The sequence below is a fragment of the Nanorana parkeri genome, unplaced genomic scaffold (genome assembly GCF_000935625.1).
Source record: "Nanorana parkeri isolate BGI_ZX_2015 unplaced genomic scaffold, ASM93562v1 scaffold210, whole genome shotgun sequence".
Lineage (NCBI taxonomy): Eukaryota > Metazoa > Chordata > Amphibia > Anura > Dicroglossidae > Nanorana > Nanorana parkeri.
Window position 1 is genome coordinate 693072 of NW_017306478.1, and position 17153 is coordinate 710224.

Here is a 17153-nt window from a genome sequence, read left to right on the forward strand (position 1 = left end):
CTGGCTGAACAGATTATTGCCGGGAGAGGGGGTGTTGGTCATAGTTTTGAGCAGGCTTGGGCGGGTTTCCAATAAGCCCCAGCTCATTACTAGTGCAGAGGAAGAGAAGGGGCATATCAGAGCAGGTTCTGTTACTGAGTGCTGCTTGCTAAGTGCACTGGATCTGACTCTGGTGCCAACTAATAAAGCAGTAAAGTAGAACTAGGAAATGGCTCTGAATGAATATTTCTGTGACTGGAATTTGGTTTTCAGACAGACCAGTTATTACTTAATATAGGCTTATTAAAATTGCCATAAATCAGTAGGGCATGCGTGTTATCAAATTGCATTGTTTTATTGAAGTAACGATCAACCCAACTCTGCTCCTGAGCTCCCTCTCAGCCGAAATCAAATGTTACTGGAAGCATTGTGGCTGTTCCACATTATTAAACCTAACGTCAGGCTGGTTGGCCTCCCCCACCAATCTTCTTTTTTTTTTTGATATCCGTAACTTTTTTGGAGCTGCCTTCACTTCAGTCACATGATACCCTGGGTTCCTCGGCGATGCAGGAAACGGCCCCATGTGGTGTCATGGGCACACTTCATCTTGCCTAGGTTGAGTCTGTGGGCAAAGCATACACCTAAAATCAGGGGGACCCCCAAATATACTAAACCATGGTTATAGTGCCAACTCCTACTCCGCCATCAGGGTGTGTAGAAGCAAGTGTGGAAGCCATGATAGTCAAAGAAATATTCAAGAAGAATGTCAACATAGATGACATTTAGTTTGCTAAAGCACTTTGTATCGTAAACAATTGGCAAATGTTCTTTAAAAAAACATTGAGGGGAATTTATCAAAACTGTGGCAGAGAAAATCTGGAGCAGCTGTGCATGGCAACCAATCAGCTTCTCTCTTTCATTTTCAAATCTTAACTGAAGAGGGAAGATGATTGGTTGCCATGGGCGTCTTCCCCCCAGTGTTTCCTTGTTTGTTTTTTGTATCCTTAGTTGCACCTCAGAGCTGCCAATCTCCGGCAGCCCCTTTGCAGCCACTTCCCGTCTTCATGTTCTCCACCAGTGGCTGCATCTAAGGATCAACTTTCTCATGGCTGCACAATTAGACTCCGACGCAGCTGCTTTTATAGTCCCTACCAGAAGCGCATGTGACAGGGTGACAATGCAGGTGTACAATTGGGGGACTGGACACAGCGTTGTCACCTTATGACAGGAAACACCAAGTATTATTTTAATGAATGTTTCAGATTTCAAAATAATAAAATTACTTTTAGACTTCCAGTAATATGTTATAAATGATGAGATTTTGTGATTGAGATTACATACACTTAAATACATTATGATGTTGTGACATCATCACACTTCTAGCGGAAGTGCCATGGTGGCCTTCAGGAGACAAACCACTATCTTAGTTTGTGGGGTAGTTGGGAAGCTGCTAATTTGAATATTGGTTGCCTTCCTGTTACAAGGAATTAAAGTCTGGTCTGGTTAGATTTGATTCCAGCATCTCTTATAAACAATACATTTCTGGTCCGTCAGAGCAGGACTTCTCATTACCTCGGTCGCGGGTCCTTTTGGTGCCTTTGGTCTTCTGATGTATGTTGGTTTTGTCCCAGCAGGAGGAGTACGCAGTCGAGTCCACCAACCCTCAAAAGACCAAAATGGACAAACTGATAGAAATATTAAACAGCATGCGGAATAACAGCAGTGACGTGGACCACAAGCTGACCACGTTCATGGAGGAGGCCCAGAACTCGGCCAACTCGGAGCAGATGCTGGGGGAGATTGTAAAGACTATTTATCAGAAAGCTGTGACAGACAGAAGCTTTGCACACACCGCTGCCAAACTCTGCGACAAGATGGCTCTCTTCATGGTGGAGGGGACCAAGTTCCGGAGTCTTCTCCTCAATATGCTTCAGGTAGGCTCATTCTTGTGCTGGCAAACTTGAGTTGGGTGCAGACACAATATAATGGCCAATGTCAGTAATGTCACCAATGGTGAGAAACTATGGTACTTAAAATTGTCTATTGTCAATACTTTAAAAGCCTTCACTGCTCATCAGTTTAGGCCTGGTTCACACCTGTACGTTTTGTAGTGCGTTCAACGCTCTACGAATGTCTACAAAACGCTCAAACATGAAAATCCCATTGTTTTCTATGGGTATGGTTCACACCTTGCCGTATTTCAGCCCGTCTGAACGCGCTACAAAAGAAAAGGTACAGGAGCTTCTTTGCGCCGTTTTTGTCGCACATTTCCATTGGGATACAGCCAAGTAGCCCTCGGAAACGCGTGTTTATCGTGCGTTTTTCTTACCGCAAATCGCGGTAAAACGCGTAAAAACGACAAACTCGCATATTCGATACGCCTAGGTGTCAACAGAGCCTTAGACTTGCCTGTGAATTATAGCCCTAGGATTATTGCTCTCCAACATTTGTGGGGATACCCACATGTGTGATACCAGTGTTTACCTACACATGCATGCCTAACATCGCATTTACATTCACACGCAGATGGTGGGGGTGGTAGGGAAGGGTTGTTTTTAATTATTTTATTTTTCTATATTTTATCATTTACTTTTTTAACACTTTTTTTAACTTTATTGTTATCCCGAGGGGGCTAACAAATCCCTATGTGATAGCATTTGCAGATGGATACATAGATATACATACACATGCAATACAGTGACAGGTTCTTTTTTATGGAGACATCAGGGGTCAATTTAAACCCCTTAATGTCTCTCACGCCCTCCAATGCCAACGATTAATGACAGGATTGTGCTTGATCATCTGATGACCCGACATTTCAGCTGGGCTTGTGACTGCTCTGAAGCAGCACAACTGTTTCAGCTCTCACGGACACGCCGCTTCGCCTCCCGGCGTGACCCAGCTCTCATGGACTCGCTGCATGCCGCTTCTCCTCCCCGCCTCACCGGGCTTTCACGGACACGCCGCTTCGCCTCCCGGCGTGACCCAGCTCTCATGGACTCGCTGCATGCCGCTTCTCCTCCCCGCCTCACCGGGCTTTCACGGACACGCCGCTTCGCCTCCCGGCGTGACCCAGCTCTCATGGACTCGCTGCATGCCGCTTCTCCTCCCCGCCTCACCGGGCTTTCACGGACACGCCGCTTCGCCTCCCGGCGTGACCCAGCTCTCATGGACTCGCTGCATGCCGCTTCTCCTCCCCGCCTCACCGGGCTTTCACGGACACGCCGCTTCGCCTCCCGGCGTGACCCAGCTCTCATGGACTCGCTGCATGCCGCTTCTCCTCCCCGCCTCACCGGGCTTTCACGGACACGCCGCTTCGCCTCCCGGCGTGACCCAGCTCTCATGGACTCGCTGCATGCCGCTTCTCCTCCCCGCCTCACCGGGCTTTCACGGACACGCCGCTTCGCCTCCCGGCGTGACCCAGCTCTCATGGACTCGCTGCATGCCGCTTCTCCTCCCCGCCTCACCGGGCTTTCACGGACACGCCGCTTCGCCTCCCGGCGTGACCCAGCTCTCATGGACTCGCTGCATGCCGCTTCTCCTCCCCGCCTCACCGGGCTTTCACGGACACGCCGCTTCGCCTCCCGGCGTGACCCAGCTCTCATGGACTCGCTGCATGCCGCTTCTCCTCCCCGCCTCACCGGGCTTTCACGGACACGCCGCTTCGCCTCCCGGCGTGACCCAGCTCTCATGGACTCGCTGCATGCCGCTTCTCCTCCCCGCCTCACCGGGCTTTCACGGACACGCCGCTTCTCCTCCCCGCCTCACCGAGCTTTCACAGACACGCCCTCCCCCTCCCTGCATCACCCAGCTCTCATGGACACGCCGCTTCCCCTCCCCGCCTCACCCAGCTCTCATGGACTCGCTGCATGCCGCTTCTCCTCCCCGCCTCACCGAGCTTTCACGGACACTCCACTTCCCCTCCCCACCTCACCGAGCTTTCATGGACTCGTCGCACGCCGCTTCTCCTCCCCGCCTCACCTAGCTCTCATGTACTCGTCGCACGCCACTTCTCCCCCCGCCTCACCCAGCTCTCACGGACTCGCCGCACGCCGCTTCTCCTGCTATCATCATCTATAGAGGAATACAAATCCCAGCAATACATTATACACTATATGTATAATGTATTGCTGGGATTTGTTGTATTCTTCTATAGCTGGTGGTATTCTGCATTGCACTGTATAATGTATTTCTGGGATTTGTTGTATTCCTCTATAGCTGGTGGTATTCTGCATTGCACTGTATAATGTATTTCTGGGATTTGTTGTATTCCTCTATAGCTGGTGATATTCTGCATTGCACTGTATAATGTATTTCTGGGATTTGTTGTATTCTGCATTGCACTGTATAATGTATTTCTGGGATTTGTTGTATTCCTCTATAGCTGGTGGTATTCTGCATTGCGCTATATAATGTACTATTGCTGGGATTTGTTGTATTCCTCTATACAGCGCAATGCAGAATACCACCAGCTATATTATTATTATTATACAGGATTTATATAGCGCCAACAGTTTGCGCAGCGCTTTACAATATAAGGAAGACATTACAATCCCAATACAAATCAAGACAAGATGGTAAGGAGGACCCTGCCCGTGAGGGTTTACAATCTAAAATAGGAATACAACGAATCCCAGCAATAATACATTCTACTATAATCCCCATGGTTCCTGTGTGTGTTGTAAAGTGGTCACCGCTCCAAGCTCACTCCCATGATGGACTATGATCTCAATACAAATTAGTAGTACATCACTGGAGCCATTTTTAAAAAATGTTTTATTATTTGTATGCAATTAATCGAACTTAATTATCCGCTAACTAATCAAATTTAAAAATAATTGTTAGCTGCAGCCCTACTTGGCACCATCACAGACTGGTACGTGATTGTGCACCTCTAGAGTGGCTCAGATCTCGTGTACTCTAAAGCCCTCTATCTACTGTAAAAAAAAAGTTATGCCAACGATGCAGCAGCAGTGGTGATCTTGGTATAACCACTTTGAAGATCAGGACCTTCATGTATGTCCTGTAGTGGTTAAAATGCTTGGAGTTTGCCTTCCCTGGTTCTTCCCTCCACCTTCCTCAGCAAAATGCTACTGACATTTTTAAACCTTCCCGTTTTCCTCACACAAACCCAAAGTCCATCCACACCGGTCCTATATGTCATTCTGATTTTGTTCAGAGTTACACTTTAAGGTCATTGAGGGCAAATTCTTCCTTCAGGCAGTCCATGAATAAAGCCCTTTGTGGTACAAAGTTGAAGCCGCAGCCTAAGCATGTTATGAGGCCGTACTGTCCTTTGGGCTTCCATGCTGCCGGCCTTTCACGCTATATCTGATTTAACCGCATAGCTTTGGCATCACTCAATATTTTAAGAATATTACTGATGAAACAATTCTTTCCTGCACACAACTGCTCACACTTGGAAGTCCCCTGATAGGACACCGCAGGGACAAGACAGCTGGGTCAGGGAGACAGGTGACAGGTCCTCTTCCTGGGTCAGAATGTCTGTGGGAGTTTTTCATGTCCATAATTCTGTATTGGGCTGTCGGCAATAGTGAGGCCGATCATATCACTTTTCACAAGGAATGTAGAGGTTGCGCTTTCATTACAAAAGTGTCTGTGTGATGGTCTGGAGGAGTCAAAGCTGAGGTTTATTCTGCATTTACATGGCCTTCCCTGGTTAAACCCCCCCACCCCCAGCAGATCATAACTGTTAGGAGGTGCCGGCAGGGTGCTGTACATAACTTCCCGAAAACATCAGAGCACCCTGCCTTGTACTTCTCTCAAGTGCCCTCAGCCCTAATGCAAGTACTGGGTTGGCTCTTGGGAGGTGTTATGCACAATTCCTTGATCGGTGGAGGTCAGTTTGGAGAAGTGGACATTCCTAGGCAGGCTATATTTGCATGCAGACCATCCTAAGTAACACCCACATGTGATGCTGAGCCTCTATGAGAAGAACTGAAATCCTATGAATGAAAGGGGTGGGCTAGAGACAGTCAGGCTGGGGAGGAAAGAACACATTGATGCTGGACATCCTCCAGCCAGGAATTGGTGCGGGCTCTATACAACTTGCTGCAGCTTTAAATGAACATTTGTGAGAAGCCTGTACAACCTTGCAAGGCTGGAATCCAGATTTGTGTGTCACATTGAGGGGGCTTCATACCATCATTCACTGCACACTAGGGGAGTATATTTTCTTTTCAGGTCGAATGTAATATGATGTAATACTGCATTATGGTCACTAGATGGAGCCAAAGAGCACAGGACATGAGTATTCATTTTCTATGTTCATCAGCTCCATCTAGTGGCCATAATGCAGTATTACATCATATTACATTCAACCTGAAAAGAAAATATACTAGACCTTCCTCCTTGCTGTTTTGCAAAGCACGAATGTTCACAGAGATTCACAAGGCTAATGGCCCTGTGCATTGCTTATACATAGACCCCCAAGTCTGCTTTGGCCTTAGTTGGACAAAGTAGTATTTTATCATTGTATGAATCATGGGGCAGGAAAACTTACATTTTTGATGACCATTACTTTAAAGGCGCTTTCATTGAATTATTGCTGTGGTAGTTGCAGATTAAAAAAAGGCCATTCAGAATGACAGGTCCACTTTAGAAGAAGCCTGGCGGCTGGTTCTATTCCGGTGTCATTTTCTATTGTACGGTGACTAAACCCATCGGCGTTCACCTCGTACTCGACCTTTGAATGACACAGAAAGGAACCTCGTGCCAGAGGTGAGGGGTGGCACAGTAATTTCAATTCAGATAGCAGCCATTTGTCTGTCTTAAACGAGCCCACCAATAATAAATAGCCCAGCGGAGCGACAGATTTGGTTTTAGGGCTTTCAACGCCGTTTTATTGCTAAGCCGCCTGCTGGCTCCCACATCAATCGTCCGTAGACATGCCGCCCACACACGCGCGTGGGCAGTGTATGGAAATGTGTCACATGACAATGCCCGCTGTCACTGAGGATGAACATGTTGTGTGAGCGATCTCTACTACATTTAGAAGTGTCATATTGATATAAAAAGCTAAAAGGGTTTCATTAGTCACATCAGGGACTCGAGCCGATGACATGATCCGTTCAATATTTCCCCCTCCTCTAATCCTCTGCGGTTCAGTTGTTGCCGTTCATATTTAGAGCTCGTTGGTCTTTTGTGCCGTCGCTTCGCACTGCAGCCTGCGGACAGATATAGCGACTGATGAATGAAGGTCGGGGAGCTGAGGAGGTTTATTCACCGGCAAAGTTTAGAATTGGCTCCGCTTAGTGAGACTTTCCTTGAAGGAGAACTCCACTTTCATTAAACAAATAATACAACGTATGAAATTGCTGCACAAGCCGTTTTCTCATTGAATGTTATAAAAAAAAAAAAAATCACCTTTCTGTTTTAATCTGAAGCCACACGAGTTTTCTTAAACTGCCACAAAAAAATGTCAGTGGAAACCTGGAGGTGTTCTGTACACCAGTGGTGTATGGACCGCCCCCAGAAATGTAAATTCCTGCTTGTGTGATTGGCTCATTGGTTTTCCCAGAAGTCTGCAGAAGATGCAGAAACAAAGTATTCACTGCAATAGAAATGTCATTTTCGGTGAGATACTCCATAAGGGTTGACTACTGCAGGAGGGATGGCCGACTCTCCCATTCAGGAAGCAGACCCCTCCGATTCAGGACGCAGACCCCTCCCATTCAGGAAGCAGACCCCTCCCATTCAGGAAGCAGACCCCTCCCATTCAGAAAGCAGACCCCTCCCATTCAGAAAGCAGACCTCTCCCATTCAGGAACCCGACCCCTCCCATTCAGGAAGCAGGCCCCACCCATTCAGGAAGCAGACCCCACGCTTTCAGGAAGCTGACCCCACCCATTCAGGAAGGTATCCGACTGGAAAGGACACAGAAATAGGTAGAAATCTGCAATAAAGGAGTTGTGAGCGCTGCCTTCTGTCTGCCCATCACTTCCAACAACTTCCTGGATTCCCAGTGTGCTTTGCATCTCTTTCCCTGCTGCTCGATGTGATGCAATCTCCATTTCACAACATATCCCATCATGCATTGCTTCCAGCAAGCAATGATGATGTTACATTGTTCAGACATTGAGTTGTAGTTTAAAAGGCGGGCTCTGCGAGAGGGATGACGCAAGGAAGTTCATATTCACAGGGCTGAGTGACATTGTGTAAGTGCAATGAAACGTAGAAGCTGGTGGTCATGCACAGCTCCTCTAACTTTTGTCTGTTCCAGTCTTAGTAAATTCCCCTCTGTGTATCCTAATCCATTGCCTTGGCTTTTCATAAAATACTTGTTTTTATCTTTCTTTTTGTCATTCATTTTCCGTTCTCAGTGCTGATCTGCTTCAGCCTCTTTTAACCACCTCCTGTTTACATGCACAAACTCCAGCATCAGTTGCACATCATTGCTAATGGCCGGCTTCCTGATAGTGACCACAGTGAACCATGCCAGCATAAAATGTGTGACCATGTCTACTTCTATCACCTGCCAAGGGTGCTTGTGACATAGTGACAACGCAGGAGCGCAGTTGGAAGATAGGGACGGAGCGTTGTCACCCTATAACAGGAAGTGTCTGAACAAGGACCGTCACGGCAGACTCGCTCGGTATTATTTTCGTGAAAGAATTAAAAACACTAAAAAAATGACTTTTCAGATTAAATTGACAAATTTGAGTATTAAAACTTAAATAAAATAAATTTATTTTTGGTGAAACCATATCGGTCTGCTGCATTTTGTAGCTCTTCCTATAACAAAAGCGAGAGTGATCATACTGCAAAGGCTGGAAAGGGCTACTTCAGCATCTACAGGACAGAAACAGGTAAGGCTTTGCCGTACCAATACTAGTATCGATGCCGAGTATTTGGGCGAGTACTCATACTCGCCCAATGCTCAGATGCCTTCTGGTATCAGGAAGCCGGGCAGCGAGTCATTACACGCTGCCAGGCTTCCTGATAGGCCGGGAAGCCGGCTCTATGCTCACAAGTAACGAGGGAGCATGGAGCCGGCTTCTCGGCCAATCAGGAAGCCGGGCAGAGTGTAATGACTCGCTGTCCGGCTTCCTGATTGGTCTGGAAGCTGGCCAATCAGGAAGCCCCATGAAATGACACAACCCCCGGCTTTCTGATTGGCTGGGAAGCCGGCTTCATGCTCCCTTGTCACCTCAAGACAAGGGAGCATGGAGCCAGCTTCCCAGCCAATCGGGAAGCCGGGCGCTGCGTCATTACACGGTGCCCGGCTTCCTGATTGCCCAGTGGCGAGAAGCACGGAGGCGGCTTCCCTGCTATTCGTGAAGCCGGTGGCAAGTCATTCCACGCCACTTGGCCTCCTTAGTGGGACTTCCAGTATGGGTATTCGGTATCGGCGGGTACCGGAAAAAAAAATATCGGTACTCGATACCGAAAAAACGGTATCGGTGCATCCCTGATTTGCAGTAAAAAATGTTAGTTTTGTATTTTTTTAGTTAAAGTTGAGTTTTACTTTTACTAAAAGAAGGATAGTTGTAGGTAAGACATGGAGTTGGGAGCTGCGCTCCCCGTATTGCTGTTGTACTGTATATTACACCTTCTCGGCTCTGACACTGAAAATCAGCTCATGTTTGATCTCGAGTTCCAGCTCCCTTGGTCTTGTTTGCCCAGACGTTTCACCAAAGCGCAGAAAACAATTTGCTGTTGTTGGCGCGTAACGACATAAAACAAGCAAACACGCGGGCCTCGCCGGGGTATTGGGCTCAGACATGCAAACCAGAGCGGCACACATGTTTCCGATCACCCGGCGGCCCCTCGCAGGCAGATGTTTTTGTTGTATTACACTGAGAGATTAGATAGTGTCCTGCAGGATGAAAAGAAGGATTGCTTCACCAAAATGCTTCTTAATAAACAAGTTAATGGATTTCTGAGAACAGTTGGACGACGTTTGATGTTTCTTATTTCAGTTTTATAAGTAAAGAAGAATTCCAGTCATGTGGAAAAGCGGGACTTCGAGGGGCCGAGGTAATCACGAGATATACCTAATTAACGCATTTACCAGGACCCATAGGTCTAAAAAAATATCGGGCCTGTGAATGCCCCCCTTCTTCTCTTTTGTCCTGCTGAAAGAAAGATTAGGCCTCATCCCCGTTGGCCATCGTTTTCCCAATGAAGTTCCAACACTTTGACAAGGAAATTCGCCTTATGTGCAGTGTTTGTGTGTGCTGAAAAGAAATTGGACGTAATAATTTCTGCATCACTCCAATGCTTTGCAACACACTGCCATGCAAAGGATTACATTAAAAAAAGAACAAGCACTGCGATGTGTGTTTAACAACGCTGCACATGTGCGCAACACACCGGTGCAAGTGCATCATGCACACCTTAACACATGGCCTCGGTTGTAAATGAACCCTTAGCGGACCTTTACCCCCCTTGACTAAAAATCACTTCAGCATACAGCTCTGCCTGCTGATATAAAAGCATCTCACATTCATTAGTTAAATAAACATGTTTTTCTTTTGCTTACAATTATTATTTTTCCACTTCCTGGTCCTCTTTGGGCATTAGTGATGTAATCTGTCCAATTGTTGCATCCTGGGAAGGTTACATCAGCAGAGCATTGCTGGGAAATCTCATCTGTAATCTCATGAGATCTCAGGAAAAGGCATTTTCCTCTCCTGGGATATGCATGGTCACATGCCCTAGTCACATCCAGGAAGTAAAGGGAGATATATTAATCTGCCCTTAGTTAAAATGGCCACTGTGAACAGCATGGGGAGGAAAAGAGAAATAAGGTATGCAGAGAATAAAAAGCCGGCAATTACCTAGACGTATGTGTGTGTCATTACTAAACATTTCTAAAGGTGACTTTGTTGGTTTGTTTGTTTTTTTTGAAGATATGGGTGAAAGTCCGCTTTAGTGTATCGACGAAGTTCAGTTTTTTTTAAAGGGGTTAGAACCAGTATTCATTTGTTATTGCTTCCCATTGGGGTGAGTCACCCTTTCCTTTTGTCCTGGCGGCCGTTGTCACTGGGCCAACAGGGACATGTGTTCTGGTGACTCTAAGAGAGGATTTCCCTCACTGAAGAGTTTTTTCCTCTCCCTGTATTGTTTACAGGACCGGAAGTAAATGACATCTCCAAATCCCATCGTGCCTCTGGGAGCCTGTAGGTCCAGCTAAAGATGTGGAGGTCCCTGTAGGTCCAGCTAAAGATGTGGAGGTCCCTGTAGGTCCAGCTAAAGATGTAGAGATGCTTGTAGGTCCAGCTAAAGATGTAGAGGTCCCTGTAGGTCCAGCTAAAGATGTTGGGACGCCTGTAGGTCCAGCTAAAGATGTTGGGACGCCTGTAGGTCCAGCTAAAGATGTAGAGGTGCCTGTAGGTCCAGCTAAAGATGTTGGGACGCCTGTAGGTCCAGCTTCCTCCAAACATTCATGTTTATTTAAAATGGAGTGAGGAGCATGTTAATGCCTCCAGTACCCGCCTATTTCCTGAGAAACAGGGGCAAAAAGAGAAGGCTTTTATTTTCCTTGATGTCATTTTTCTTTTTTTTTCTTTTTTTTTCTTTTTTTTTCTTTTTTTTTTAACGTTCCCGAAAAATGACATATTTACAAACCAGTTACTTTAACAGCATCACTTTTCCCGTAATAATCTTGCTGTCTAATCTACAGCTTTCATCCAGTTCTAGTAACATTTTAAATGATGATATTTTTAACACTCGACCACCATGTCTGACGGTGGCCTTGTCTTGGCTGGTTGGCATCAAAGCATACAAGTGGAAATCTGTCCAGAGTTCAGGAGACAACTGAAATATGTGTACTTCTGCATCTCATTAAAGTCCATCCCCGTCCAAAACATTTTTTGCTTAGTTTTGGATAGCGCCGGGAAGGATAAGAACTTCTTGTCTGAATGTTGTCTTCCTGTTCTGTCTGACATCTGTCTGTGCAGTAAGGTTGAGGAAATCTCCCCAATGGAAACACAGACAACAGAATTAATGTGAAGAAGTCTGGATGAGAGATGCTGCATCTGGGACTGCTCTTAGGTAGGAGTGAAGTCTTTAGATGGAGGAGTGCGGTAGGTCTGGTTTGGCTACTTGCACGCATGGTTCACTCTACTTTGGCATCTCAGGAGTCCAGGGAAGATAAGTAAAAAGGTGCATCACCCCAAAAGATCTAAAGTCTGAAAGTATTTATTCTAAAAACGCAAGCCAACGTGTTTCTGTGGTCAGACTGTACCCCCTTCTTCAGGGCTTATAATACTGTGAATGGTCTGGATTCGTGCGGCATTTGTCTTACGAGCAGGCCACAAACCCGCCGAAAATCGTACGATTTTCGTCTGGTTTTCAAACATGCTCGTAAGATAAAAGACGTGCGACCGTACAGTAGAAACGGTCGCACGCCTTCCATACACCTGCCGATTATCGTACGATCGCGGGATTTCCCGCAATTATCATACGATAATCGGCAGGTGTATGAGCACCTTTAGTCTTCAGCTGTGGTGCAACTATGAATCCAGTCATGCCTCTGCCTTTGGGAGTCATGCTTGTGTCTGTCATTCTTCCAGTGCCTCATGGGACTTGTAGTTTCCACAGCAACTGTAGGGCCAGGGTTACCTTCCCCGATCCACTGTTTAGCATTGATGGAGAAATCAAGTCATTTCCCTTGTTCAGCCCGAGACAAATCTTCATGTATGTGGATAGTTGATCATGCGTGTTCCAATCTGATTGTACTTTCTCCTTTAGGTTTAACAGCTGTGTAGTTGGAAGGTATTCCTGATTGGGTGTAGAATGATTGTTGGTTAATAAGATGGAGATGCAGAGATTGTACATTCATGTTGTATGTTTGTATAGTCATCCTTATAGTCCCCATAAAGACCATTGCTCTTCATGTAGCCAGGGAAGGATTTATGGAAACGTCAGAGTCGGTCTCTTCGGAAAGTTCCCAATTTACAGAAGATGAAGCGGCACAGCTCATTAGTCGGCGCAGTATATACATCACACCACGTCATATAGACGGTGCATTCCCTGGGAGGCTTGGCCTGAGACAGGAAGCTCGCGTCGGGTTACAAAGCCAGCAGCTGTAATGAGAAAATGATAAATGGCTGTCAGTGGACGAGGGGCAAAGGGCACCAGAAAAAGGGAAATATTAGAGAGAGCGCAGGAAAACACTGCTGTGAATGCCGGGAGCCTTTAAGGGAAAATGAAAAAAACGCTCAGTGTGAGTCAGTGAACGTTCTATAGGATTCATTTATCAATTCATGAGAGCAGCCATGTATCACACAGGCATTCCCGCTGGAAGAGGGAAAAGGAGGTTGCTGCGGGTGACGCACACCGTGCAAGTGAAACTAAAACATTCTTCTTTTGTCACTGGGACTTTTTTTTAAGGATCAATTCACCCCAAAGTGCTATTTTTATAGATGGAGCCTGCTAGGCTGAGTCAGTCCCCGGCTACTTATGGCTCATGTGGATGGACCCTGTTGAACGCAGCGCTGCTAAAAGGCAGAACGCAGCAAAAGGATGCATTTCACTGACTGCCTACAATGCAAATCCATTGAGTAGAACCTGCCATCCATTGAGATGCAAAGCAGGTCATCATGACTGCTATTGCTTATATAAGGGATTCCTTTTAACCCTTTAAAGAGACCCTGTCATCAGCGCTTTCATTTTTATTTTATTTTTTGAAATTCGTTTATTATGTGAACCAGTACAATATACACGTATTGCATGTAGTGATACAAAGAGACATATCGCACAATTACACTGTTTGTGTTCTTGGAGTATTCCAAGAGCTATGGAATCCACATTCGTAAATCAAGATCCGGCCCTGACACCCAATATGACAGGTGACAGTGATCATAACAACAGGATTGTATGGTAGGGTATGTCACGTGGCCGTATCAGCTATGTAAAGTAAAAGTGAGTTTGTGTTCTTTGGATCTTTTCAAGCATCTTTATAGGAAATATACAAGAGGAAGAGAGAAAAAGACAGAAGGGCGGAGTCATAGGGGTGCAGCATTTCCTTTCGGAAACAAGATTATAGTTGTAGAAGAGGAGATAAGCAAGAGAGAGGTACCTGGACCGCTGTGATACACAAATATGATACACTTTTGTTCATAGTTAAGTTACTTGAATGCATTTTTAACATTTCAATCCGGAGTTTGGTGTAACTTTAAGGAACCTACCTTTTTCTGTGGAATTCCAAACTTTAACTACTCTCATAAATATAAACGGGGAGGAAGGATTATAGCTTACACCATGTCACAATACAATGTCTGGTGGTGAGTCTTCTATAATAACTAAAAATAACGGTAATTCCCCAATCAAGGAGATCCCACCACCACTTCAAATATGCCACAATAAGATTAGAAATGCGTATTTATTTGCTAACTATAAAATCTGAATGTAAACATTTATCACACATATATCAATACAAAAATTGCTAATCTTTGCATGTTTTTTGTATTGATATATGTGTGATAAATGTTTACTTTCAAATTTTATAGTTCGCAAATTAATACGCATTTAATCATTGTGGCATATTTGAAGTGGTGGTGGGGTCTCCTTGATTGGAAAATTACCATTTTTTTCACTACTCAGTGAAATACCCCCTATGAATTCTAAGATTGAACCCCTTCTCTTCTAACCTCTTGTGTCCCCGGGTTCTCAATACAGTTTTAGGATTAAACAGCTTGTTTCTAATATTGGGGTCCCCATCGATGATTTTGAAGGCTGCAATAAGGTCCCCTCTTAATCGCCTCTTTTCTAAGTTGAATAAGTCAAGATTTTGGATGTGGTCTTCATAACTGAGGCCGTTCTTGGAACTCTCCATTTCCAGGACGTCCCTCCTGAGAGTCGGCGACCAGAACTGTACCGCATACTCAAGATGGGGCCGACCAATGATTTATAAAGTGGAAGTATTACTCTTTGATCCCTTGCTACAGTTCCTCTTTTGATGCATGCCAGTATCTTGTTAGCTTTGCTGGCTGCTGCTTGGCATTGCTTACTATTGCCAAATCTGTGATCTATGAGGACTCCCATGTCTTTTTCTATTTCTGACTTCACTAATGTAGCACCTCCCAAGTAGTCGTTTGCGCACATGTTCTTTACTCCCATGTGCAAAGCTTAAGCACAAAAGCGCAACACTTCTAAAAGTCATGGGATGAAAGAAATTAAGAGTTTTACATAACACAACGGCATCCTTATACTGGGCAACTATCATTAGAGGTGATTTACTTTTACAAAGCAAATATCTAAAAATAGTTTTTCCTGGAAATCATCTTTAACCTCCTTGGCGATAATCCCGAGTGTGGCTCGGGTTAATTTTCAGTACCATAAGCGTTAACCCCAAGCCACACTCGGGATTACAGCGTAGCGTTACTTACCTTGTCTCTAGAGCCGCGCTCTGTCCTCCGGCCGGCATCCGTCTTCAGTGGGTTCCGTCCCAAGGGGGCGGAACCAGCTGGAATTTTAAAAGTAAAAATAACGGAGAAAAAAATAATAATAATCAGACCACCAGGGAGGTTAAGTTGCTGACAGGGTCTCTTTAATTGCCCCAATGCATTGCATGCATCACTAGCCACCTGGGAGAGGGTATGGGCATGAGCTGTGTGACATTTTCCTTGGCAGCCAAAGGGTTCAAACACGATGGTGACAGCCAAGAAGCATGTCTGTATGCCTGGTATAAACAGAAACAGGAACCATACCGCACTCCTTACCGGGATTCCCACTTGATGACGATGGGTGCTCGAAATGACTGCGGATGGCACCGCCACACATGAACAGTAGAAAAATGTCACCAGCACACCATGAGTTGAAAAAGCAAAATATTTTATTGCCAATAGCTGTATCTCATTGGCAAGCGCTTTCGGGGCCTCGCAGGGTCCCCTTCATCAGGCTTAGAGATAACATGCATGTCTGGTATAGCCCTTCTCAATTCAATATTATCCACCCCCGGCTACACAAATAAAGGAAATGATGGACACCATCAGACGTAAGACATTGGTGGCACGCATAACTTTACAAAAAATACCCAAACTGCATTATCAGTAATCAGTGGACCGACACTTTAACAGCATAGACAGGACACATTTGCAGCGCTGCTGTCCCTGGCTGCTCGGCTTACATCCTAATTATACATTCTGTGTGTAGCGGCGGGGATGTGTGTGTTTATTGCTGCAGAGTCTCCTGAGGGATGCTAGCCGGGAGAGAGGATTTCCGCCAGGCAGCGCAGCAAGCTTCATACCTACCAAGTGCTGGGAACCTCAGCTCTGTGCGCTGGCTTTTTCCAAGCCTGCTGCTCTCGGAGGAGTTGAGGCTCAATGTAATTCCGTACCGATAAACGAATTACTAGTGAATTATGCGTGGATAAATGATAGGGACGTGTCATGCCTGCGTGTTGTGAATATTAATAATGAACATATCCATCATTGTGCAGTGCAAGCACACAGACCACTACCACAGTGGACAGTAAATACCCAAGGGGCGTTGTTGGTTTGCCTTTGTTCCTAGGGAATGCGTGGTCTGTTTTTTATGGGTTGTCAACTTATAAGATGTGGGGGGCTTCAGCTGTGGCCTGTAATGGCTCCAAAGAGGCCGCACGTTATATTCAGTATGACAGAAGACAATCAGAGACTTCTGACATACTAGAAGAGAGATGATTAGAGGCTGCAGACATACTAGGGGTAACGATCAGACGCTGCAGACATACTAGGGGGTGACGATCAGAGGCTGCAGACATACTAGGGGGTGACGATCAGAGGCTGCAGACATACTAGGGGTGATGATCAGAGGCTACAGACATACTAGGGGTGATGATCAGAGACTGCAGAAATACTAGGGGTGACGATCAGAGATTGCAGACATACTAGGGGTGATGATCAGAGGCTGCAGAAATACTAGGGGTGATTATCAGAGACTGCAAACATACTAGGGGTGACGATCAGAGGCTGCAGACATGCAACAGGAGTGGTTGGAGACTGAAGACATTACAGGAGACAGAAGCCTGGGGACATGCTACATGAGACTGCTAGAGATCATTGTCATCACAGCTTCTTTACAAATGAATGCTTCTACTGCTGGGGTCTGCAAAGGGCCCCACAGCAACCACCAAAGGACAGCAGTTTGGACACCAAGGGTCTATGTATTGATTTCATAGATATTTTGTGGAGAAATCTGCTTTTAGAATTGTATAAGATTAAAGC

The 17153-nt window shown here is 45.7% G+C and overlaps 1 protein-coding gene across 1 annotated transcript in view; it reads left to right on the top strand.

Moving 5' to 3' along the window:
- The window catches only part of CTIF (cap binding complex dependent translation initiation factor), a 175823-nt gene that overhangs the window by 86225 nt on the left and 72445 nt on the right, over nt 1-17153 (top strand). Inside the window, exon 9 of the mRNA XM_018555707.1 lies at nt 1614-1913. Within this exon, the coding sequence (XP_018411209.1) occupies nt 1614-1913 (300 nt within the window). The remainder of the gene's footprint in view (nt 1-1613; nt 1914-17153) is intronic.